Genomic DNA, 26,898 nt, shown 5'->3' with positions numbered 1-26,898 from the left:
TTGCCAGCTCCTGGGGTAGCGCACTAGGGAGGAAATCAGAGGACACTCAACAATGAAGCAGGATATGGGACAATTTGCAGTCACCACGGGCAATGGATTTTGCACTCTTAAGTGCCTGGAAGGGAACGTCAGGACCTGGTGCTCTGTGCTTTCATGGTGGGAACAGCTCCAGTGAGCAGGGTGAAAGGCCTTAGGTAAGAACAGGCTGGGGCACCTGCAGAGGCCACAGCACACAGAGGCAGCCAGCCTCGAGGCAGATGAGGCAGCAGGTAAGACGCCCAGCCTTGCCCTATTTCTTAGCAGGTTCTGCAGCCTGGTAGGCCAGAACTCAAGACCCAAAAAGCACCTGGCAGAGACAGCCAGACCTCCTCAGACCAAATGAGCACTGACATGGCCTTGGGCCAGCCGTGGGCCAGCCAGGTGTTCTGCCAGCTGAGTCAGCGACAGATCAAACTACATGCTAGGCAGGAAACGCCAACATTTAACATGTTCCAGATAAAACTCCACAAGAACTTTTTGCTTTGGCCTGGAAAACCTGGTTAATGTAGAGACCACCAATGATCTGCCTTAGAAGTGACAAGGAACTTACCCTCTCTGAGCTGCACATACTTTTCATAAAAAGCAGAAATAAAAATAACTATTCCCCACCATCAAGTTGTTGTGAGGATCAAAGGGGATAAATACCATCAAGGGCCCAGGTCAGAGCCCAGCACAGGGGTGGAAGCTCCACTCCCTTCCCCCCTCTCCAGCCATGCGGGAGCTACGTGCTGATGGCTGCCATTGATCGAGCTTGTTTACACACTGACTTAGGTTACAGCCACCCCTACATCCACCTTTCCCAAATAAGGTGGGTGCCCTCGCAACTGAATAGCATCAAAGAAAACATCCTAAAGTCACATATCCTGGGCTTTATCTGCCCTTTCACTCGACAGTTATTTGAGTGCCTACTCTAGGTAAGGCACTGTGCTAGGCTCTTTAGGAGAAGACAAAGACACGTCAGACCTCGAGCTTGTCATCGTGGGGGTCTAAGGCTTGACTGGGAAGATAAGTTGTAAACACAGGCAACCACGACAAAGCAGGGCTGGGGGGCTCCATGAGGAAGAGAATCAAGAGAGTTTCAAGGAGGAAGTGAAACCTGACCAGGAACCTGAAGGATGACTAGGGCTGAGATATGTGCAGGTGGCAGGGGAGAGTCTTCTGGGCAGAGAGAAAGAGTCAGAGAAAAGACTCAGGTGTGGGAAAGCATGGGGAGTGTGTGCCATGCCCTTTTACAGCCTTTATTCAATTCTGCTGAAGCAAAGGAGGTGAGACAGAAACAACAGGGAAGAAGCTTGGATGGCTGGAATGCAGCCAGACCGTGGCGGCCATGAGGCCTAGAGGCTTCCCATTACTTGGTGATGGGAAATCAATCCAGAACTTGTCTTAACAGGTGTCCCTTTTAAAGTCGTGCTTCAGGAAGATCAATCCAAATCACGTGGAGGGTTAGTGGGCTGTGGGAAGGCAGATAAACTGGGAAGTGACAACCAAAGCCAGGGTGTGAAAGGATGAAGGTCTGAAACAGGGCAGCGGCTGGAAGGATGGAGTAAAGAGAACATACTGAGATTTTCTAAACGAAAGGTCACCAAGATTTCATTAGTGAGGGTCTTCACTGCTCCCAGTACATGTTCTCCTGTGTTTTCACGCCCCATCTGGAATAACTGGTCTGCGCTTCAGAAGTCAAGCATAAAGGAGCCAAACGACTGTGCCTCCCACGACCTGGTTTACTCGGCAATGGCTGAGGGGCCCCATGGATAAGGAGGTTTTATATTGCTCTGAAGGTCCTCCCTACCTCCCAGCAGCTCTCCAGACCCCATAGCCAGCCCCCACCAGGCAGGAGCCTGGAGAGCTGTGGGGAAGGGAGGAGAGGGGCGGGGGGGTAGGGAGGGAGCTCTCCACAGCACACTTGAGGATGTGGGGCAAGTCTTTAGATCTGCCTACAACCTGGCTATGGATTTTTGCCTCAAACAGATAATTATCAGTGAAATTAAACCTGGGCTCTCTTTTAGAACAAATTAGTGGTTACCAGAGGGGAAAAGGGTCGGGGGGGAGGGCAGGCAAAAGGAGTAGAGGGGCACATATATACGGTGACAATTAAAAATTAGACTATTGGTGGTAGGCATGATGCAGTCTATACAGAAACTGATAAATAATAACATACACCTGAAATTACACAATGTTATAAAACATTATGACCTCAATAAAATAAGTGGGGGGGGGAACCAAACCCTGGGCTCTCTTTTATTTAAAAATTTGGGTAGGCTTCTGAGGGGGTAGTGTGCTGCTGGTCACTTCACTTTCCAGGCCCCACACCTTTGACCTGTGGCCTAGTTTCCAGGAGAGAAGAGAGCACTCTTAGGTAGGAAAGCAGTGGGCTTAGAGGCTGGGTCATCCACGGGATGAGGTGTGACCCTAGTCTAGGAGCTGTTTGCTGGAACCTCGGTTCCAAGGGTACAAAGCTGGTCTGATTCCCCTCAGGATACTGTGAGAGGCCCTAGGCGCAGGGGCACTGTCATCGTCATCCTGTGCCTCCCAGGGTCTAGCAGCACAGACCCCGGCACGTGCTGGGTACTCAGTAGGCTCTGAACTAACTGCATGAGGAAAGTCGTGCCCATGCAATGGCTGCCATTTCCGGTATCATTTTGGAACTCAATCTGCATCTCACCCACGGCCTTGGGAGGTCAGTGTTACGCCCACGGGATGGTTTTGGATGGATGTAGTTTAGCTGAGAAGTTCGCTGCTTTGACTGAGCTTTTGGGAAGACATGACCCACGGGAGAGGCCTAGTTCTATATCCTGTGTGGGACTGAGCATAATCATCTGCTTGATGCACTATCTGAAAGGGAATCCACAGGAACTGGCCTAAACCAGTTATTAGCTGAACTATTAAGGAAAATTCCCTGGTGGAGATGATTTCCTAAATAGTTCCACACCAGACTCTCAGCAACCTATACCTTGCTTATGTTTCTGAATGAAATAATGCCCTCTGGTGTTTCTAGTTTTATGATTCTGAGAAGCAACAAAACAAAAAACCAGCCAATATCAAAGAGCTGATAAGCAGAAGCAGCCCACAGAAATTTAAACAGGCTGTAAAATAAATAAAACTGTTATTAATCCAAAGAGCTTTTAGATCCACTTTCTCCTGCATTTTATTCTTTCAGGTTGGAAGATTTGTCCCTAAGTCTGAACCACCTGAGGGTCAGAGGTTTTAGGCACGAGAATGCCTTTGGCTGCCCAATCCCACTCCCCAAGGCTTTTTTTCAACAGCATCTTTCTGTCTTCCTTATCTGGTCATTCACAGAAAGAAGGGTGCAGTAACGGCTGGGGGTGGGTCTCCCAATATCTTCTAAGAGGATAATATTAGGAACCCTAATGGGTACAACCCCAAAAGGACAGGAGTTTATTTCTATAAGGTCCTGTAAATTGAAGAAATACTGACTGAAGCAAAAGCCAGGCTTCAATTCCATCTCTCAGCAATGTCGTTTAGCAAGAAGGGATGACTAGTTTGGGACAAAGAAAGAAGGTGGCAGGCTGGGTGGGGCAGGGTTTAAAATGCTACCTGTTTGGTGTCCCCCACAAGTGGGACAGAACCTCTACACACGACCCTAGTCAAAAGGAAGAGCCTTTACTCAACTCCTAGGATAAATTTTAGAAGCTCCTTTCTGGGTGGGGCTGCTCATAAGCCCTTTAAAACTTTTCAGATCAGAATATATAAATGTCCTTTCTCCAGTGTTCTCAAGAGAGATGAAATCATGATCAAATAGGAAAGGAACAGCGAGAGCAGCAGTAAGTGCGTCTAAAGCTGAAAATCAGGCTGGCAGAGGTGATGGCACTTACAGAGAGAGAACAGGCCTGCAAAGATCAATTGTCCCCTGGTTTGCAAACTTCCCCACACAGAAGCTCCTGGAAAAACATCCATAAGCATCCTGGGAGCTGTGGCGCTTTAAACTGTCAGAATCCACCAGATTATTATGCTGGAGGAAATGCAGGGTCAGCTATTCTTATCCCTGACAATCTACTTTGGGCTAAACCAGAGAATTGGCTTCTTCTCCTGAAGACACCCAGCTCACCTCAACTTCAGGTCACCCTCCCCTGAATCTGCTAGAGGAGAGCCGCTTCTCAAACAGACACGGAAGAGAGAAACTCACAAAGGTCCCAAGAGAGCCCGGGGACACGTGCACATTCCCTGCACTGGAGTGAGGATGGGGGTGCTCACCTGTGTGTGGAGTCGCTGCAGTTCTTCTAGGCTTTGCCTCAGTTTACCCCTCTCTCCCTCCATGAGTTCCCTTAAGGCTCTTGAATCCTCACTGGTTTGCCTTATCTGTTCTTCTAAGGAGTCATCGTCAATTCTCCGGGAGCTCTGACAGCAAGAGAGAGCCGGCCAACCAGAGAGATGGTGACAGTGGAGAGGAGCAGAGAGATGGTTAGTGGGCAAGATGGAGAGGAGAGAGGGGAGAGTTGGGGAGGGTAGAGGGAGCGATGGGGAGGGGAAGCGGAGAGATGGTTCAATTCAAGGGACAGCAAAACAGTAGAGGAGACGGGGCAGAGAGCGAGAGAAAGGAAGAGGAGAGACAAAGGAGGGAAGAAAGAAAGGGTTAGAGGAGAGAGATTCTCCTGCTCAATTTCAATCTGCAAACAATAGCTAGACATTTATTTTATTTTTGTTTCAGGCTTCAGGGAAGGGAAATTGTGTGCAGTAAACAGCACACCTCACTCTGATAGCTCCCTTTTCCCACAATGACCTGGCCTCCATGCTACAATACCTTCCACAAACCAACACAGCACGTTCAGATAAGGACAACCACCCCTTCACCTTACTTCATCTAATACAGGCAGAAAGACACAACTACTCTGTAGGGGGATGAAAGCTGAAGAGAAACAACAGCCTGAGAGCCAGGAGGGTGAATGGAGAGTAAGTCTGGCAGAAATCTGTCGTGAAGCTGGAAGAAATGAAAAGTCTGCCCAGGAAACCTATGGGAACGTTCCTCTCCTCCATGAGAGGAGCCACATCTGGAATTCTACATGGCCCTTGCTGTCGAGCTTCTCAACTTTCTGCACTCACTTATATTCTTGTAGCAGAAGCTTCAGATCTTTTCAGTTTGCTTATTCATCACTAACCCCACCACTAGGATCAATGGGCTACAGAAAAGTAACTTGCAGCTTTTACCTGGTTTCAAATTTAAATATTCAAAGCTTCCAAGGAAAGCCCTTGAACTCAATGCCACCATGGCCTGTACATAAGTAAATGGACAAAGGACTCCATTTGTATCTGGTGTCTGCAGGAAGATGACCGCGGAGCCTTCTGTCCTCTGGCACTCAGCCCCTCTGCCTGATCACCACTATTCTCAAACAATGAGGGCTCAGAAGAAATTCTTGTAGATTTTATAAGGTTCCAGTTCCAGGGTTAACCTCACCCTCTGCACTTGGTTTCAACCTCCTACTAGCCAGGTCGTGTGGGGTAAGGAGCTTCTCAGCCTGGCCTCTTACCGTGGGCTCCATGCCATCCACAATGCTCTGTATCAGTCTCTTGAGCTCGCTGAGGGCAGTGCGCAAGCTGCCGGCTGGCACATCCTTAGCAGAGGAGGTTTCTGAAGACTCGTCCATTGAGGAGTCCGTGGAGACAGCCGAGTCAGCACTGTCATTTCCTCGAAGGTGTGAGCAGAGATAGCGAACCTGGCAGTATGCTTCCCAGAGCTGCAGTCTCAGCTGCCCCACAAAGAATTATTCTTGGTTATGGACTCTAGAAAACCTGGTCATCTTTTCCTAGTATATGAACCCAAGCTATTGATACCCAAGATACTAGTTCTAGGAGAAAGCTGTTTGTTTTATTTAAATCACCTGTCCCAAGAAATACCAATACTTATTCTGGGCCCAGTATGTCTATACAGAACTCCCAATTCTTATTTTCCTTGCCCTCTGGTCTCTCCCATTTGCCATATAAAGCATTTCTTTATATAGTCAATTACTTTGGTGAGTCAGTGCATGATTAGGGGAATGAGTGGTTATGAGTATTATGAAAAGAAGCCAATTGGATGGATCATGAATGTTCTAGAACCCTGTCAATACAAGAGGTATGAGGCTGATGATTAGTCAACAAGCATTTCCTAAGACGCACCGGGGTGACAGTGACGCAGGGACATGCTTGGTCAGGGCCTGCTTCATGACAGCTCTAGCCAGCAGGCCCAGGGGCTTGCACAGGCGCAGGGCCACAGCCCCTCGCCAGGCGGAAGCGGAAGCAGCAGGCACTGGGTGACAAGGAGGACAGAGGGGAAAGCCACATGCCGTGGCGACGGGGGTATCAGCACCTGCTCCCTCTCCTGCTCCAGCTCCTCGGCCTCCATGCTCTGCTCTATTTCGGACAGCAGGGACGTGCTGGTGGCAGCAGAGCTCTGCAGACTCCTCTCCTCAGTGAGCTCCTCCACCTTCACCTGCAGCTGTCGGTAGGAGAGCCGCACCTCCTGGAGCTCCAGCTGGCTTTGATGCAGCTTTCAGAGAGACAGCAAATGGTAGCGAGGCTTGCCAAAACCCAAAACCAGAAAAACTGAACCCGATCATGCTTCTTGGTCCAATCACCAACTTACAGAAAAATACAGAGGAGAGAGGAACATGCTAGACTACACTAGGGGGATGCAGTCAGCAAAATCCAGGTTTGGAAAATTCTATAGGACAACCGCTCAGTTTCTTTAACAGATAAATTTTAAGAAAAAAAAAAAAGATAACAGGGGAACCTACAGGTTAAAAGAGACTTGAGACATATCAACCAACTGCAATGTGTAGGCCTAAAATTTGTATCTTGATTCAAATGAAAAATGTGAAAAACAATTATGACATTTATAAGACAATTGAAAATTTGAATACTGACTAGATATTTGATGATGCAAAGGAAATATTGCTCATTTTTTTTAGATGTAATAGTCCTGTGATTACATGTTTTTAAATTTTTATCATTTAGAGGTATTCTTTATTTATAGATGAAATTATAAAAAATCTAGAATTTACTTCAAAATAATACTAGAGAAGCAAGTGGATGTAATGAAGATGGGGCAGGTCTTGCCAGGGCAGGATGGTTTGTAGAGCCAGGAAATGGGATAGATGGGGCATTATTATTACCATTCCATTTTTTAGTTTGTCTGAAATTCTCCATAACAAAAAATTAAACACACACGTGCACGTGCGCGCGTGCGCACACACACACACAGTAAGATACCATTAGACTCTCACCAGAATGGCTAAAATAAATAAGTAAATAATAACAAAATAAAAATATCAAGTGCTGATGAAGACGTGGAACAACCGGAACTCTCACCGCGGGTGGCAGTGGAAGATGTACAACCACTCTGGAAAGCTGCTGGGCAGTTTCTAGCAAGTGAAACATAGCCCTATCCTATGATGCAGCAGTTCCGCTCTCAGGTGCAGACCCAACACAAATGACCACATATGTTCACGAAAGAAAAACAGGATGTTCACAGCAGCATTATTCATAAAAGCCACAAGTGGGCAAGAATCCAAATGCCAATAAAACAGAATGGACATATTCACACGCTGGAATACTATACAATAGTGAAAAAAGAACACTGTTACTACATGCCACAACATGGACGAATTTCACAGACATAATGTTGAGCAAAAGCCAGACATAAAACAATATATAATGTATGATTCCATTTATAAAAAGTTCTAAAACTTCACTGATAGATGAGATGAAAGGCAGAAGAGAGGTTTGATTTTAAGGAAGCGGCAGCGTATTGACTGGGAGGGGGCAGGAGGGAAGCTTGTGGGGTGCTGATAATGGGCTACATCTTGGTCTGGGTGGTGGTTACACAAGTGTACATATTTGTGAAAATTCACTGGGCTGTCCACTTAAGATTTGTATGCTTTACTATACGTATGTTGTATTCTAATGAAAAAATTAAGGGGAAAAGGATTGTTTAGAAAGGAGTGGGGGGTGAGATTTGGAGTAACGTCTGGGTAGTAACAGCAAGAGTCCCCAAACCCACGGGAAAAGCAGTCTCTCTCTACTTTCTGTGTCATACCTCCTGGTTTACAGATAAGGCCATAGGCCTGGGAGGGGCCTTACTCAGCCTTTGAGGCTCAGAGGAGAGTGATGCCAGTGGCAAGGAGGGGACAGCAATGCAAGTATCATGACTTACAGGCCAGGGCTCCTTCCCTCTCCCCCGCTGCCGCTACCTCATCCCTCTCTGCATTCGCTGTGGCCCTTCCTTCCCTGTGGAGTCCAAACAGGGCACTGTGACCTGCTGAGGTCACTACTGCTGAATGTAAGGGACAACCGTACCACGGCTGCTAACGCCATGATCTCGCTAGCACACTTACCACTACACCTGCTTTCAACACAACAGACCTCGACTGCAGAATCTGAATCCGTCTGCTAACCAGATGCACGTGTCTACGTACTACCGCCGCACAAGAGCAATGCTTCCTAGTCTTGTATTTGTGGACTGCCCCTTCCCACCTTTTAAAAGATTTTTTTAGGAGTGGGATGGGGGAAGAACTTCCTGGGATTTAAATTTAACTAATTTAGCCTTTTATAAAATAGCATTTCTGGGGTCACCCCTGTTCATTAAAAATAAAGCGGACACGGTACTGTCTTTTCCAGACTGTTGGCCAGGTGGGCTTGTGGCTCCTGCAGAGACGCAGAGAGCAAGGGGTGGCAGGCAGCAACTCAGAGCTCTGAGTACTTATAAATGGAGAAAGCTGTCTTGCAGAGCCTTCAGCCAATCCTTTAGGTGCCCTGGGAGTCTCACCTCTGCTGGTCAGCATCAGAGAACAGTTGGCTAATGGCACTGGTGGTCTGGATGCACCTTATCTAGGAAGAGTTTGGAGGCTGGGTACTCAGAGAATGAAAAAGGAATTGGCGAGCCTGCTCTGTATAGTTTCCATGGATCAGCCAACTGCTGGTCCAGTGGGAACTCCTCCAGCCCCAGTTTTGAGGAAACTCAGGAAGAAAAAATTAGAGTTAAAAAAAAAAAAAAAAAAGACATTCCTAGGAAGCATTTGGCACAATTACAAACAGCATACTAAACGGGCAAAATGCTTTACAATTATTTTCTAGACAACTCCACGTACATCTCAGCAGGAGAAGTTCAGCACAGACAAGTACAAGTTCTTATGCACCAAACAAAATTAGTTCCATTACTCATGCACACTCAAAGGTGCTTAATTACTTATAACAGCAAAAGAACAAAAGACCAGGACAAGTCTGCCCTCTCTAATCAATAACTGATCCACAGACATATGCAGAAAAATTGAACCAAACCAGGGAAGGGTCTATTAAAATATAAGAACCCTCTAAAATAAGAAATATCATCCTTTATATAACAAAGATGACACTAAACATATTTATATGTATGAACAAAGAAAACACCAAATGCCTTGTGTTTGCACAGTATACTAAGGTCAAGCTCACATGTCTCTACAGTTGGCAGAAATGGGGGCACTCTCCCCATTTTACAGTGAGGGAATTGAGATGGTGTGATGTTAAGTGATTTGCCTAACGGTACAGTCTCAGGTTTCAGAGCAAGGTCTAGACTCCAGGTCACCTACTTCCTAGGTTGCCCACAGTGAGTGGGCCTGTGCCCTCTGCTCATGAAATTGGGATGAGGCCCTGCACACATGTGTAAGATGCCCAGCTGGGTACGAAATAGGGCAGTTAAGTGGCCGTTAGAGGGACAAAATCCTTTAATCGGTATTAAGAGTTTAGCAAAATGCCTGATTTTTTAATTTATTGGGTGCTAGATAAATAATAATTTTTATCCCTATTCTCAGCCTAAAAAAAAAACCAGAGTTGGATTGGATCAGTGATTTAAAAATCTGTGTTTGGGGGCTGGCCCGGTGGCGCAAGTGGTTAAGTGCGTGTGCTCCGCTGCGGCGGCCCAGGGTTCGCTGGTTCGGATCCCGGGCGTGCACTGACACACTGCTTGGCAAGCCATGCTGTGGCAGCATCCCATATAAAGTGGAGGAAGGTGGGCACAGATGTTAGCCCAGGGCCGTCTTCCTCAGCAAAAAAAAAAAAAAAAGAGGAGGATTGGCGGATGTTAGCACAGGGCTGATCTCCTCACAAAACAAAAAAAAAAAAAAAAAAAAAAATCTGTGTTTGACAGCAGAACCCAAATTACACAGTGAACCAGATCAAAGGAGGGCTACCCTGGTCGTGGCAGGCCTGTTGCCCTGCCTCTCATCCTCGTCTGAGGAAAAGGATTAAAATCATGGGATTACACACATTCCAAGGTCACTAGCTCTATATTTTACAAGCCTGATTTAGGACCATTCAGCTACCACCTGAGTAAGCTGGAATTTTTACCTCTGTACCAATACAGGCCATTTTAGGAACAGACAGGGCTTTCTGGAGGACACTGGTAATTGGCAGCAGGTTAAGGAGAGTTTCATATGAATTGAAGAAAAAGAATTACAAATAGTTGGCAAAGATGAGAATTCAGCCCACAAATGAAGATTTTCCAAATCAAAGTGGGAATTGCCTAACTTGATGCAGGCCCTGGGGTGAGTGATATTCTCTCATTCTCAAAGAAGTCCAACAGAAAGACAGTAGATGTGCAGATGGTGAAGATGTGAACGTGGCGTGACTTGGGAACACAGAGCCCACGGCGTCAGCCAGGTACTGGATGGTCCACACTGGTCCTGGCTGTTCCCCATCCCCACGTCCCCAATTCTTGACTTGAAATAAGGACTTCTCATTTGTGAATTCATGTTAGACTGAAAGTTTCTTTTAGGCAGGGGCCATTTTCCCATTTTTCTGTACTTCTTTTCCTTCTCCTCTCCATACTCTACCCTCAGCAAGGGTCATAAATGCTGGTGAACCACTGACTTGCAGAGGCAGTGATAGGCTAGAAGTTATCACTGAGCACCAGGTAAAGCAGGCGGGAAGGTTCTACCGTAGATTTTGTCAAGGACTTACTACACTACTTTGGACAAACGATTCATTTTTTGGACAAACGATTCATTTTTCCTAAGCCTCAGTTTTAGAATGTTTGCAAAAGCACTCTGTTCCCTGTAAAGAAGCACACAAATGTTCACTGCTATTATCATCATCAAGCTTAAAATATGAGCAAACTCTCTTTCATCTTGAAAACTGTGCTGAGGCTTTAGCCAGCATCATTTTCTATTCAACATTTTCTGAGGCCCTACTATATGCAAAGTTCTGAGCTGACGGTACAAAAAACAAGGAGGGAGCAAAATCACTAACTTGCCCTTAAAGAGGTTAATCGCTCAGATGGCAGCTTAGCTGATGGTGTAACAAGTGATCTTACCCTAAGACATTTCTTTTTTTCTGTTGAGGAAAATTTGCCCTGAGCTAACATCTGTGCCAATCTTCCTCTATTTTATATGTGGGTTGCCGCGACAGCATGGCTGCCGAGTGGTCTAAGTCCATGCCTGGGAACTGAACCCAGACTGCCAAAGCAGAGCATGCCGAACTTAACCACTAGGCAATGGGGCCGGCCTCTAAAATGTTTCTTTGTCCCACACCCCAGGGCTTGCCTCAACAGCTGGCCGCTGGACCCAGTGCGGCCCTCTGTGGCCTGGTCTCTGGGCAGGGACCCACCTGGTGCTCGAGTATACCTGGCTGACCGCCTCCACACGAATGACTGTTGCAATCTACTCCACTCCCTGGCACACTCAACGGATGCCCAAGGGGAAGCAATGCACTCTTAGCCACTGGCCCCAGTTGCTCTTAGGCCAGCCCAACAAAACTTTCTTGGTAGCAGATGCTACACTCTATTTTGGGGGAGGCTGGGAGGGATTATCCTTTTGTTTAGGGGGTTGTTTCTTGTCAAGTGTAAGCTTGGGGATATAGCTGAGGCCTGGTGGCAGTTCCCAAATAAGGACAAATATGGCCATGAAGCAATTTCCTTTAGGAAGAAAAAAGAGGCTAATTAGGCTCACACAGGGGTCAGCCTGTGCCTTTTCTAGCAACTGGCAGAAGCAGGATATAAGTCTTGCTGTGTTCAGTGGGCAGCATCTTGGTTTCTGCTCAGTGCCAGCCAACTAATTGCATCAGCCTGGGAGAGCAACAGCAGAGAGCATTGTAAACTGAGCACATAAAGTCACAAGCTCCCTCTGAAATCTCTAGCAGGTTTCACCAACCCTAGGAGGCAGAATGACACTCCTGGTGTTCCAGCCATGTTAATAGCCCAGAAAGAACTCTGTGAAACTGCTCCAGGGGCCAGTGGCTCAGAACAAATTGAAAGGATGACCTGTGGGTAGCGATGCATTTCTTCTCAGCAGAGCCAGACTGGCCAAGTTAGTGAGTACCCGAGGTGAACTACAACCAGGCCTGCGGAGAGACCTCAGCCTCCCCGACTCCTGACCTTGGTGGTGGCACTGGCCTCTCAGCCTTTCCTTTTGGCTAGGCAGCTAAGCGCTCCTTTTATCTGGCCCTTGTCCTACAGGACTGCTTTTCTGCCCTAGTACCTGTAGGTCTTTGTCATGGCCCTGCCTCTCCAGGATCAGCACCCGGTCCTGTAGCTCCTCCACGGTCCCTTGGAGCAGGTCATTTTCCTCTAAGGTGGCGCTGAGACGATGCTCCAGCTCCCGTTTCCGATCCGACAGCATCTTGATCTGAAAGGGTAGAGAGCCACAGGGGTGGTGTGGAGTTACACCCGGGCTGATGAGTAGGAAGGGAGGCACTAGCCCCCAAACTTGAAGGCATGTGTCTCTCCAAGTGCTCTGCCCAGGGGCCTGGTGCCCCCATCTCTGAGAGAACAGCTGTGAACTCCTAAGCTGAATAGAAAATCCCTCCCCTCTAGAAACCTGTCTGAGAAGGGGTGGGAGTTAAGCTCTGGACAAGCTGGAATGTGGGATGCCAGGCAGAGGAAGGGATTGTTAGTGTTCTGGAAATTCCACAGATAAGACAGAGAAGGGCCTCACCTTGTCTGCTCATGACTTTACCTCAACTCCACAATTAATGGGGGAGTGGAACCTAACCTGCTGTACCATTCTTCCTTCTCAAGTCATGAGCACAAGAAAATACCCAAGATAGCCTCTGGAGCCACTGTATTTTGATGTTCTACGGCTCTTTCTGTCCTTTCCCCCACTGCTAGCAGGTCTGGCTCTAGAGGTCACAGTTTAGACCCGATGCCCTGAGTTAAGGTGGGGGCTAGCAGGATACAGAAAACACAGCAGTGCCTGCATCAGCCTGGGTCCTGGGAAGGAACACGACACAGACACAAGCAAACAACTGATTTTATTCAAAGTATCTTTTGCTTGAGCAAGTAATTTGTAAATAGAAGCCATTTCTTTCCTTTTATTAAACAGGCTGGTATGTTTATACACTGAGTATCTAGCCAGTCTCAAGAGAGACATAAATCTCATTTTAGAAAGATCTGTCTAGCCTCTTTAGTTTCAGTGAGAAAACAGAGGAAAAGAGGAAAGAAATGCAAAGTCTTCCGTGGCCTCAAGGTCTGCAGGGTGAGAAGCTGCACTAGCACTCCCCAGGGCCAGCGATGCTTCACCCCAAGAACACTGCCCTGCTCAGGGGGTATAGGAAGTCTTCCCAAGTCCCTCCAATTGCTAGAGGCCATGGGGGGCTTTTGGAATCCTGTGGGTCCCCCTCCCATTTATCAGTTCCCTGTTGGACTGATCTCTCAACCAGCTTCTTGCTTGTAAATATTCTCCTGATGTGGTTAAGATGTTTTCCATGATCTTTAGTCTAGCGTGGATAACAATTCACTAAGGGGACCAACCTCAGAAGTTTTCCAGTGGAGATTTTGAAATGAACATCTAACTTGTCCCAAGTCCTCTGAAATCCACCTTTCTGTCTGCTTTTTGGCTGTTCTTACTAGAACAGTTCTCTAGTTCTCTCTGCACTAGAATTCTGTTCACGGGGCAGATCTTCCTTGGCCTCAAATCAATCAGATAGGATGCCATCCTGGGGAAATGAAGTATGTGGCCATTGTCCAAAAGATCAGGTATCTGGCCAAAGAAATACTGACTCTCAAGTGTGCACCTGGGTAAGAGACCAAAAGGAGCAGGGCCCTCTTGTGAACGGGCCCACTATTCCCCACACTGAAGCAACGTTACCCACGTGAAGGGAATTCTTACTCCAGTTGATTTGCAATTAAATGCCCTCTGACCTTTACATTTTCTTATGGATAATCTTTGTTTCCCAAGTTCCACTCAGTGAAGCAATGAGGTAATACAGTTCTGATACACAACACAACCCTGGTCCCTTAAAAAAACTTAGAAGTTCAGAGTTACATGAAGTAACTTATTTGAAATGAACAATTTCACAGCTCGGCTTTTAAAAGTAGCAGTGTTATTGGACGAAGCAAGGAATCGGCATTAGGCAGCCAACTCCCTCACCCCACCCTACACACCCTGAAACCTGTGACCAAATCTGGCAATAAACATTCCTGGGAATGAACTTGTGTCACAAGGGTCTAGAAATAGTGAGTGGGGGGGTGGGGGAGAGGAAGACAGGCAACTCGAAGGAGCCAGACCTTGTCAGAGGCAGCTGAACGGCAAGTCATGCACACAAATGGTCACAGACAGGCATGCCAAACCCACCAAACAAACTACTTACTTCAAGAACCTGCTGCTCAATACCAGTAGGAATTCCAAGGGAAGGGACAAAGGAAGGGAATGAGAGGCAGGAGAAAAGAGAAGATATTGACAGACTTTAGGAAAAACATCTTCAGGTCATTTAGAAGAAGGGGAGCAGTCGTCTGGGCTTCTCTGGGCCTGACCACGCTGGCTGATTCCTTAACCACAGTGGGGTGCACATTCATCTGGCCTGAGACTGTCCCTCAAAGTGTAACTTAGCTTAAGGGCTGCTGTTCAGACACTTAGCTGAGGGGTCCTCAGGGGCAGATTAGGTGGAAGCCTCCCCAGGGGACAGCCCCTGTTTGGGCTGGTGATATGACCCTCCCACAACCAGACTCTCAACAGTATTGTCCCCTAAGTGCTATTTTCTTTTTCCCTCTGGCCCACTCAGGGCCACAGACCCTGCCTAGCCTCTCATATGCTTTTAGTAATATTACTCTTTTCCAAACATCACACAAAGTGCTTTCTATGTATTAACTCATCGAATCCTCACAACAACCCTATGAAGTAGACACTTCTACGACTAATTTTATAGGTGAGAATAACAGGCCCTATTAGGGTGGACTGAACTGGACCCAAATGCAAGGCAGAAAGAGAAGATTCCCTCTCTCACCTTCTATTTAGGATTGGCAAGGATGTTTTTGGAGGGATCAACATATTCAGTAACAAGCACGTCACTCATGATTTCAACACACTCAACTTTGGGCAACCTTATTTTTCCAGACGACAGGTTACCCAGAGGAACATGGATCAAATGTTCCCCATTTAGTTTCTCACAGATATGTCTCTCTAGAGATTTAAGATAGAGCAGGTTTTTGTTTCCCAGTTGAGAGGGTTCCTTATCCAAAAGACCCAGGGTAGCATCTCCAGTGAGAAGCAATTCCATCTCCAAGCACTGCCGCAAAGGGAGGCTCACCTCGGCCTGAAGGCTTTCGAGCCGGATGATGTGCTGGTTGGTTGAGGAGTTTTTCTCCCTGAAGTCTTCTCTGAGGGCATGGACCTGCATGGAGAGTTGTCTCTCAACTTCTGATGCCTGCAAGCAGAGAAGACCTTCAGAGCCGATTCAGAGGTTGTGTCAAGCAAGTCTGTTCAGATTTCTGCCTTTCATTTCTCAAGCATCTCTTTGCAAGTCTCTATTCTATAAGGAGTACAGGATGAGATGCTGGGTTCCTACCCCTAGTCCATTTGTTCTCTAGCGCCCAAACAAGACAAACCCCATCCCCACCTCCACCATGAATGACTCTGTCTAGGTCCAAGAGCACTTTGCTGATCAGAGGAAACAGGCCTAGGAATTAGTAAGCTCTCAAATGTTAGTTATCATCATTATTACTCTGCACATAGTAGAAGCTCAGCAAACGGCTATTAAATTGAAAGAAAGTCTCAGTATTTTACATGAAAGAATAAGACAGATATACCTACTACCCTAGAAATTCCTTTATTTCTCCCATCCATTTCCTCAGCGAGGCCCAGGTAAATCAATCACGTATCTGCATTTCCCATTTCTACTCAACATGGGCACTATTTGAAATTCCCTATCCTGTCCAAGATTTTTGCCGTTCATTCCTTAAGGACATTTTTTGAAACTTTTAGTTCTCTGAGGAGGTGTTCATTTCCCATCCTAATCCATTTATTCTCTAATACTGAAACACAGCAAACACCAAATACCATTCAGTGTGTCCACACCTTCTCTTGCATATGCAGGAGAGTATTCTGAAAGAATGTTCCCTTGTAAGACATGAACTCTAGTCTTTCTCCTGTGGGCCCAGCCCAGCCCCCACGGAGGAGAGCCCTGTAGAGAGGAAAGCCACAGGACAGGTTAAGTAACTGCCTCAGTGCTTTTTTGAGGCCAAATGGGGTCGGTAAGCTTTATGGGTTCTCAGGGGAGATCACTGTGTGCTAAAATGGTTAGGAAAAGCTTTCGGAGGAGGTGGGATGGTAATAATGTTAAAACGGTAGGCTAGCTGTTCAATGAGGCTCTCACAGTACTGGGTACATGTTCAACAATTCTTATCTTCAAATGCTAGATAATCAATTGTTCATCTTTTTTTGGTCCCACAGATTCAACAAATGTCCCCTAGACTAGAGGGCCACTTGAGAATCTCAACCTATAGTTCTAATTTTTAAACAATTATAAAACACATGACAAAATAAAATCAAACCATCTCTTTTTCCTCCTTATTCTAAATTTAATTTCAGACACCACCAGCTTGTCTTAGACTTCTTAATCACTGAGAAACACAATGTTAGTCATCCTTGCCTTAAAGTAACATTAGTAATATTTACTGAGTACTTACTATGTGCCAAGAACGGTGCTAAATGCTTTAAAATATTGTCACAACCAAAGTAGGGCCTGCCACCCTCAATTTACTACCAGGGAGACAGGCTCAGGGAAGTGAAGAACTTGCCCAACATCTCAGTAAGTGACGGCATCAGGATGGTAAACTTTGTGCTACCTTATCCCCAAATTATGACTGCAATACCGCCTTCTTACAATCTTGAAATCATTTTTCCTACTTCTATCACTCACTATTGAAACCAAACTTTACGAGTCCAATTTGGCAAGGCCTTTTTCTTTCTTTTCTTCTTCTTTTTAAATACTAAGCAATTTTATTTAAGACTCTTGAAATTTCTTCTAATAGAATTTAGGTCCCATAAGGAAAACTTCCTCTCATAAATGCTGCAGCTTGATGGCATGTACTGAATTCTGTTGACTATCAGGGTTTCAAATACGTTTAGATTTGAAAAGCACTGGGTAATTCAGGCAGCTAACCTTATTCCGAGCATCACCATCTTCACATGAATCATGAGACAACCAAGCCATAGAGATGCACTGAGGGTTATGAATCTAGCCCAGGTGGTATCAGAAATGCTGCTGTACACTAGTCTCCTCTCAAAGCAATCTTCCTAGAAATAAAATGTGTCTCTTCCCACCAGGAAGCCTGACTCCAGAGTCTGAGCTCCTACCACTAAGCTATAATGTCTCCTTTCAACGTCTGATTCCTCAGATGTGCCCAAGGATGTACTGTTCACAAAGGCTTTTAACCTACATCTCGCACTTGAATCTTCAACAGCCCTAAGAAGCAGGTATCACTGGCCTTGCTTGGCAGACAAGGAGGTGGAGGCTGAGAGCGAACTGGCACTGTGCTGGTCTTTGGCCTCCCGGTTCTGTGCTCTCCCCACCACACCATGGCCACCTCCAGCCAGGTGGCAGTCATTTGCCTGTGACGGTGATGGAGCAGATGGATCGACCAGACATATAAATCTACCATTTGCAAGAAGCTAATGCACCTGTCAAAGTAAATTATTTTCTTCTTTTTCAGAGATGGAATCTGGCTCAGATCTTTAGACCTAATAGAATGAATATTAGCTATTCCTGTATGTAAATTAAGTAATAACCCCTTAAGTTCATACACAACTCTAATGTTCCAAATGGTTTCCGATCAAAGTATCAGGAAGCCTACAAAGCCAATTTTAGCTCCATAATGAATTTCAGAGCTTCTCTGAAGTTCTTCAAGTAGGAGAGTTAGCCAGGGTAATAGCAGTCTTTCTGAAGGGACCTGCTCTGCTCCTGAGAGGAGGAAAGGTACGAGGAAAGAAAAAAAGTTAAGAGTCAGGTTGTCAGGGTTAGAGTTCCTGTCCTACCATCTATACGTGTACAAGCTATATGAGTCATTTCACCTGGGTCTCACTTTCCCAAATTATAGACATATTCCTCCTTTACACAGTAACACAAAACGGGCAGGTCTAAAGGAAGGCCCATTTCCCTATTTCTAATTCAGGACTTTGTGACATTGAGCCAAATCACTGAAGTTTAGGGAAATAAAGAAAGAAAAGAAATGTTGCACTCTCACAAATTTCGGGCAACTGTGGGAAACAGTAAAAGATCCAAGGATCAGTTGTTTGGTTTTTTTAAAAACCAGGAGCTAAGAACACCATGTGTATGTTACAGGGCGCTGTCATATGTTCAGTCCACTGCTGGGGTCTGCACCGAGAACAGCTTGTTAAGTGCCTCAGCCAACATCATGAAGGTTGTGGGTCAAGCTAAAAAATATGGAGAAAACCAGAAATATCTGGCAGCCATACCTTTCAGTTCTGCTCTCCTGGTGGCCTTTCAAAGCTATTCAATAGCCAGCAAATATCCCAAATATTATAGCTCTCTTGAAGATAGAAATTTTCCTACTTCTAGGTTTGGGGCAGCAGTTGTGGCTCTGGGTGCTTTTTTGGTGGTGGTGCTGGGGGTGATATTAGGACAATTCATTCTGATAGTAGAAAATGGCAGGCATGGGACTTACAGTTACCTCTCAAAATGATGAGTTTTGTCTACTGTGCCTCAGTAAGCAGTCAATAATAGCTGTGGCAAAACTGTGGCAAAGAATGACATCTGTAATCATAGGTGAATATAAAAAAGATGGTATGATTTTAGTTCAAGATATGTTCTCTTCTTCTTAAACTCAAGATTTTTTCTATAATGGGAATAACAAATGTTCAGAGCAAAAAAAATTAAAGGGAACTGGAGGATTGAAATGAAAGTTCAAGTCTCCACTTATCCATGGTCATCAGTGCCACTCTCCAGTGACATCTCTAATACCATCCATATCTCTAATATCATGTAGATGATATTAGAGATGTTTCTTGTGAGTCCTGAAAATTCTCTATTCATATCTATCTAGCTGAAACATTACCAAAAATTCTGGCTTTAAATATACATATACTTTAACATTTTTTCATGTCAATATGTAGATCTATTCTTTTCAACAACTATCTGGTACTTAGTTACATGAATATACCATAATTTATTTAACTAGTCCCTATTTATGAGCATTTAGAGTACTCCACTTCTTTGCTATTATAAACATTGCTGCAAAAAACATCCTTGCTTACCCTTCTTCATGCTTGAGGGAGACTATCCTGTAAGTGAATAAATTTCTGTAAGTAGAAACGGTAGGTAAAAGGATATGCACATTCATTTTGATAGGTCTTGCTAAACTGTCCCCCATAAAGGGGACAATTTAAACCCCTACCAACAGAATATAAATATGTCTCCTTCCCAATACGTTGCCGCTACTGGGTATCACGAAATGTTTTAATCTTTAGATAGTTATTTCTAATATTCTCAAAAATGTCTCTTTTACTTTCACTGCATACAGGCTGGATGATAAAGAATATAAGACATTCAAGAAATAACTAGTTCTGTTAAAGAATGCTGAAAAGTTTAACACTTATATAGATAGTTCTTGAACCATCTGAAATGAACTCCTGTTATAATGTGACTGTTGTGTTATTATTATTTAATTAACCCTCAAGTTGGCAAAACAAATTGACAGTGTGTTTCTTCTCCCTGATAAGCTTGACTTGGTCAGAGAACCATCGCAGACAGATTCCTTTCTCCCCTGAGCAGAGCTGTTCCATGATTACTTTTCTTATTGACATGATTAATAACAACATGAACATTTCCCCAAACTGGAACATTTAAATTAAGTTCGTTTAAACTGGCCAAAGCAGAACTATTAACTACATACTTTCTCATTAAATGGAGGAAAGGAAATTACATTAGTTACACATGAGCATCCATTTAACTTATTTGTCAAAAGGAAAAAAAAATGAACCAATTAACTTAGAAATTATAGTAGGAAAGATCTACTATTTTAACACTCTGCCTGATTTACTGAGTTTTACTTTAAGAGAGAAGTTCTCAATTTTTTCTGCTAGGGCACAATGAATAATGAGTATCTGCCTGAAACACCTCAGCAGGGAGTGACAATGAGGATGATAACAACACCTATAGTGATGGTTCACATTATCAAGCATCTATTATACGCTTTACCCTGTTCTAAGCATTTCACATTTGTTATCTCATTTAATCTTCACAATAACATGCAGCAGTACGTAGTCTGACTTTTTCCATTTACAGATGAGGATATCGAGGGTAAGTCACTTTCCCGAGGTCATCCTGGTGCTGGTAAGTGCTGGAGCTCCAGCTTTTACACTCATACTCTCAGCCTCAACCCACAGCACTCCCTGTCCAACCCCCTTCGCTCCCTCTCAAAAATGTTCTTTAAAATGAAAGTGACTAATCAGAGCAAGAACCTTGAATTTATTCTAATTTAGGATCAAGTGTGAATTATTTAAAACAACTTGTAATTTACTGTGGTTGAAAACTGTTACTTTAGGACACTACTTTAAAAATAATTAAATTTATTTTTCAATTTAAATGTAACAGACCCCCACTGCAGAATATGGGTATGTTTTAAAAACATTGTTAGCATTTTTTTGATTCCACCCCCCCAATCTTTCTACAAGTATTTCTGTGTGTTCGTGTACAATTAGTTTTGCATCAAATGCATTTCCATGTTATTTATTATTACTCTTCTTAATCATCATTTTAAATGACTGCATAATATTCCATCAAGTAGATATGTTATAATTTCCTTTACCACTCCCTTATTGTTAGGCATCTGGGGTTGTCCCATATTTTGCAATTATAATGAATACCTGTCACTGGGATGGTGGTAGTAGAACTTTACCTGAGTAGCAGGAGAATGGACAACCTTACCATGTCAGAAAGGTAGATGAATATACTTTAGAAAAGAAAATCTATACCAATTTAAACCAAAAATGGGTTTATGATTAGCCTTTGCTAAACTGGAAAATCCAATTAACTAGAAGTCTGTATTTTCTTATTTTCAAGGTTTTACTGTTAAAAATTTTCAAATTTGGTAATGGGTGCCATGAGCCTACTGAGAGCGTATTACATGACAAGCCTCCTTTTTACTATCTTGATGATTGATAGTAATAAAAGTGATAGCCATCTACTAGACGATAAATAAATGCAAAAAATGTAAAACAGTCTATCTGTTCTCATTAGGTGTCAGTATGCCAATTCCTCCCAGAGCCTTTCAAACATAAAACTCAGAAGTAAAGTTTCTCATGTATTTATATTTTCCTTAATATATGAAGACAATAAGATTTTCATCAATACCTTTCCAAAGAAAAGGCTTTGTCTCTGGTAATATTGTAGGCTAGGTTATTTGGACTGACCTTCCTATTGAAAACAGCTGAAAATACTGAATAAAACAGAAAAGACTTCTTAAAAGCATCAAAGAGCTGACAAGATAGTGATAGAGCCATGTTAATGTTTCACATATGCAAATTATTACAACCAATCAATAGAACACAGACAGAAACAAATAAATCTAACCACACCACAAATGAAAAACATAATCACACTGATGGAGGTGGAGAAGAAAATGTACCTAAATAATTTGGAAAACAGTCTTTTGGACTTTTTAACTTTCTTGGACTGTAAGGTCCAAGAAAAAAGGAATTATACACAGATACTGCACTATAGTTAATAAATTTGTTTCTTACACAGGGACGGATTAGTGATTCTGACACTACTGTGTTTAATACAATTGAACACATAAGTAAATATATCATGGATAATGAGAAGCAGGTTTTTCTCTTGAGGTAAAAGAAGTTACAAATAAGGAAACAGAGAAGGCCAGAATGAACTCTGTGGTGTTGGACTGGAATCAGAGATATCACTACGAACTTATGGTTTTTAATATATATACAAATGAATAGACTGAGAAATAATTATAGATATCTGTTTATGAGTGTGTTAGTATATATTTATTTCCTAGCTCTGTCCTCTGAGAGGGCCTACAAGTAATGACATCCCAGTAGCAATAAGCACACCTAGTGCTCAAATCTTGGTTTCTAAATACCAATCTTTAAAAAATGAAGCAAGGCTCCTTGCAGAAATGGCTGGTTCAGGGTTGGGGCAGGAAAAATACAGAATGAAACTGGAACATCTTGTGCACCAGAAAGAAAGGAGCACTCAAAAAGTGATGGAGGTATACTGAATGGACATAGGTGTCAACTTCAAGGAGATCCCAATGGCTAAGACTGGGATCATTTGATCAATAACACAAATAATGACAGTAATGAATTATAATGCATAGAATAAGATATTCATTAGTCCACACTGATAAATAAATAATTGAATAAATAAATTAATGGAGGAAAAGGGGGAGCTCTTCCTTAAAGAAGAATTCCAATTAATAAATGTAGAAGGAGGGGGTCGGCCCCGTGGCTCAGCGGTTAGTTAAGTGTGCGCGCTCCACTACTGGTGGCCCAGGTTCGGATCCCGGGCACACACTGACGCACCACTTGTCCAGCCATGCTAAGGCGGCATCCCACATACAGCCACTAGAAGGATGTGCAACTACGACATACAACTATCTACTGGGGCTTTGGGGAGAAAAAGGGAAAAAAAAAAAGGAGGAGGATTGGCAACAGATGTTAGCTCAGGGCTGGTCTTCCTCAGCAAAAAGAGGAGGATTGGCATGGATGTTAGCTCAGGGCTGATCTTCCTCCCAAAATAAATAAATGTAGAAGGAATGATGGAAATAGAAAATTGCCATTAGGCAAGCATCACAACAGTAATACTGTTTTACAATAGTATATATTGTTGTAATCAGTTATTACTGATCACAACAGTAATAACTGTTGCAGGCAAGAACTAGAGGATGAATACTAATAATTAGTGGGCAAAAGTCTGGTAAGAAACAGGATGTCTGCATCATCTCAAAGTAACTCCCCATAAGATTTATTAATTATAAAGGGGAAAATAATAACTTCTCAGTGGAAAAGGCTGGCAGACACACCATAACCAAGGGATAAAAATTAATATCGCCAGTAAAAAAACATCAACACCACGTGTCCTTGATACGATGCATGGAGAAGGGCACATATGCACTTCTGTGCTATCATTGTAAAACCGCATAACCTCAATCTAACCATGACAAAATATTACACAAACTCAAATTCAGGGACTTTCTATAAAATGATGGATCAGTACTCTTCAAAAGTATCAAGTTCAAGAAAAACAAAGTAAGATTGAGGAACTCTCAGAGATTGGAGGAGACAAAAGAAACATGGCAACTAAATGCAATATGGGAGCTTGAACTGTACCCTGGGCCAGAAAAAGAACACTGGTGGGAAAACTGGCAAAATTCCAGTAGGTATGTAGATTAGTTAATATTGTCTCAATGTGAATTTCCCGGTTTTGATAACTGTACTATGGTTACATAAAATGTTAACATTAGGGGAAGCTAGATGAAAGGTATATGAGAATGTCTGTACTGTTTTTGTAACTTCTCTGTTAAGTCTAACATTATTATTATTTTTTTAAATACCAGATTGGTAGTGTCCCTAGACACTCGGCAGAAGAAAACAAATCATCTCTGAAGGATGGTACCTTTATCCAAAGATCAAATAATCTCCACAAATAGTTTTCTATAAAAATAAGCATATTATAGTAAAACAAAAACAAACATACTCATGGAAACAAAGACCCATGAGCAAGAACTAGCATAAACAATAGCAGAAACAGATCCATAAAGACTTCAGACCCTAGAGAATTGTCAGATATAGATTATAAGACAACTGTGTTGATTATGTTTAGATAAATAAAAGATTAAAAATATCTCTAGGGAACAAGAAAATATAGAATACAACCTACCATATTGAAAGAGACACAAGATATCTAGAAATAAAAAATAATCATTGAAATTAAAATCTAATGGGTAGTGTCAAAATTAAAGACCTCTAAGCATTAGAAGATATCATTAAGAAAGTAAATCTGTAAGGCCCAGATTGGGACAAAGTATCTGCATACCATATACCTGTCAAAGTGCTTGTACCCAGAATACATAAAAACCTCTAACTCAATAATAAAAAGACAACCCAATTTTTAAAATATGTAAAAAGATTTGAATAGACCCTTCACAGAGGAAGATGTATGAATGGCCAATAAGCAGGTGAAAAAGCGCTCAACATTATTGGTCACCAGGGAAATGTAAACTAAAACCACAGTGACATAACATTACACACCTATAAGAAGGCTAAAATTAAAAAGACCAACACCACCAAACACAGGCAATTGTGGAATAACCAGAATTCTCATACATTTTTGGTAGGAATGTAAAATGGCATAACACACTTTAGAAAAAAACCCTGCAGTTTCCTATAATTAATAGAGTTTAAGAATCCTTGAGACAGTTGGAGAGAAAATTACCAAATTAGAAGACTAGTCAAAAGGAATGATCCAGACTACAGCACAGAGAGACAAAGAGACGGAAAACAGAAGAGATATGTTAATATATCCTCTGTAAGCTTAAACTGTAATTCCATAATGGGACAGAAGAAATATCTGAAGAGATAATGGCCTGTTAATTTCCTGACTGATGAAAGACACCAATTGACAAACTCAAGAATCCCAATGAACCCCAAGCAGAATAAATAAAAAGAAATTCATCCTTAGATATATCTTAAAGAAACTGCAGAACACCAAAGACTAAGATAATCTTGAAAAGCTGACAGAAGGAAAAAAAGACAGATTATCTTTCCAAGGAAAAGACTTGATTCTCCTAACGCCCATTAATAGGGCCCATATTAGCTGATAAAAAGACACAAATAAAAATGTAAATCTGAAAAGGCATCTTCTTGCTTAAATCTTCCAGTGGTTCCCTGTTACCTATAAGCACAAAAGACCTTCTGAGGTCAGCCCCCCACCAACCTTCCATCTCCTGTAACTGTGTCCGTTTGCCCCTGTTCTCTTTCCCCAGACATGCTTCTCCCTAGTTTTTCACAGGACTAACTCTTCTTTATCTTTCTAGACGTAGCCACAGCATCGCCTCTTCCAGGAAGATTTCTCTGCTCTCAGACTTTCCAGAGTGCTCTCTTTTGAGTTCTCATAGCACCCTGGGCACATATCTCTGGCAGAGTACATACTACATTTTATTAGTTATCTGCTTTTAAGTCCTTCTCCCTCACCACATTTTAAGTTTTTTAAGGGGGAGTGACTGTGTCTAGTTCATTTTCGTATTCCCAGTGGATAGCACAATGTCTGGCACATGGTAGGTACTCAAAACACATCTGAACTGAACTGAACTAAGGATCCTTCAAGGCTGACAGAAATTGCCCTTGGTAAATTAAAAGAATCAAGTCTCAATGTATAGTAGTATGGTTACTATGGGATGAAAAAAAAAAAAAAGAATAAAAGTCTCCAAAAAACTAGAGCAGACACACGGACCCCAAACTTAAATCAAAATGTTAACAGAAGTTTATTAAGCCTTTCCTGTGTGGCCAGATTTCTGCTAGGCACTAGGGATGCCATAGCGAGGAAGACAGATCTGGTCCCTACTTCAGGTTCCAAGAACGTCAGAGTTGCACCTTACTAAAAAAACCAAAAACCAGTTATTTGAACTCCCTCATTATACAGATGAGGAAACTGAGGCCCAGAAGGGATGCCTTGGTCACACAGCAAGTGACAGGTAAACAAATGAGATACCAATTTAGGGAGAATGACTGAAAAGGATGGAAAAGCAAATCACAGGAAACAGGGACGTGTAATTTTAACAAGAATGCACTTCGCTTCAGCAGCCTGGGGTTCGCAGGTTCGGATCCCGGGCGTGGACCAACAAACTGCTTGTCGAGCCGTGCTGTGGTGGTGTCCCAGAGAGGAAGATGGGCACGGATGTTAGCCCAGGGCCAATCTGCCTCAGCAAAAAGAGGAGGATTGGCAACAGATGTTAGCTCAGGGCTAATCCTCCCCATACAAAAAACAAAAATAAGGCACCGAATAAATATTTGTGTATACTGCTAGGTGGTACGAGAAGTGAACAAACAGCTCAAGACAAAATATGGTAAATGTCTTAAGAGAAGGAAGAACAAAGTATACAGCTATGTGACTTTGAGAAAATTATACAACCACTATACCTCAGTCTCCTCATCTGAAAAATGGTGATTAAAAGATCTACCTTTAAAGTTATGCCAGAATTAAAATGCAATAATGTAGATAAAATGTTTAGCACAGATTAAATATGTAATATGTTATAGCTATTACTTTTATTTATGATAAAGTGAAAACTCCAAGTAGAATACTGACATCTGTTCAAAGGAAAACATGCAATTTGAAAGTTGAAACCTCAGAGACTATCTGGTTCAAATCCCTAATTGAGCAGCTGATGAAACTGAGGCGGGGTCAACCAAGTGAGGCCTATCAGGATATGATCTGAGTGAGCCAAGGTAAGCGTCCTCCCTAAGATCACAGAGCTTCTTAGCTCTTGACTCCCATTTCAGTTTCTTTCTATTTTATTACTTTTTCTTTTTTTTTTTTTTTTAGGACAAAAACAAATAGCCACATATTGGATGATTTTCAGAGACACCAAAAGCACATCCCTTGGAATGAGGAAAGTCCAATGCCACTAACAATGTTTATTAC

At 43.1% G+C, this 26,898-nt stretch overlaps 1 protein-coding gene across 5 annotated transcripts in view; it reads right to left on the bottom strand.

Annotated features, from left to right (window-relative positions):
• BICDL1 (BICD family like cargo adaptor 1) overlaps positions 1–26,898 on the bottom strand; it is a 93,395-nt gene that overhangs the window by 11,577 nt on the left and 54,920 nt on the right. For 2 of the 5 annotated variants that reach the window (XM_058531542.1, XM_058531543.1), the window contains exons 3-7: positions 15,526–15,642; positions 12,480–12,626; positions 6,341–6,520; positions 5,523–5,741; positions 4,252–4,395 (exon numbers count right to left, since the gene is read on the bottom strand). In XM_058531542.1, the coding sequence (XP_058387525.1) occupies positions 4,252–4,395; positions 5,523–5,741; positions 6,341–6,520; positions 12,480–12,626; positions 15,526–15,642 (807 nt within the window). The remainder of the gene's footprint in view (positions 1–4,251; positions 4,396–5,522; positions 5,742–6,340; positions 6,521–12,479; positions 12,627–15,525; positions 15,643–26,898) is intronic. The other 3 variants (XM_058531544.1, XM_058531546.1, XM_058531545.1) reach the window with 2 other exon arrangements.

Source organism: Diceros bicornis, chromosome 35, assembly GCF_020826845.1.
Source record: "Diceros bicornis minor isolate mBicDic1 chromosome 35, mDicBic1.mat.cur, whole genome shotgun sequence".
Lineage (NCBI taxonomy): Eukaryota > Metazoa > Chordata > Mammalia > Perissodactyla > Rhinocerotidae > Diceros > Diceros bicornis.
This window is presented reverse-complemented; position numbering and strand designations above follow the sequence as displayed.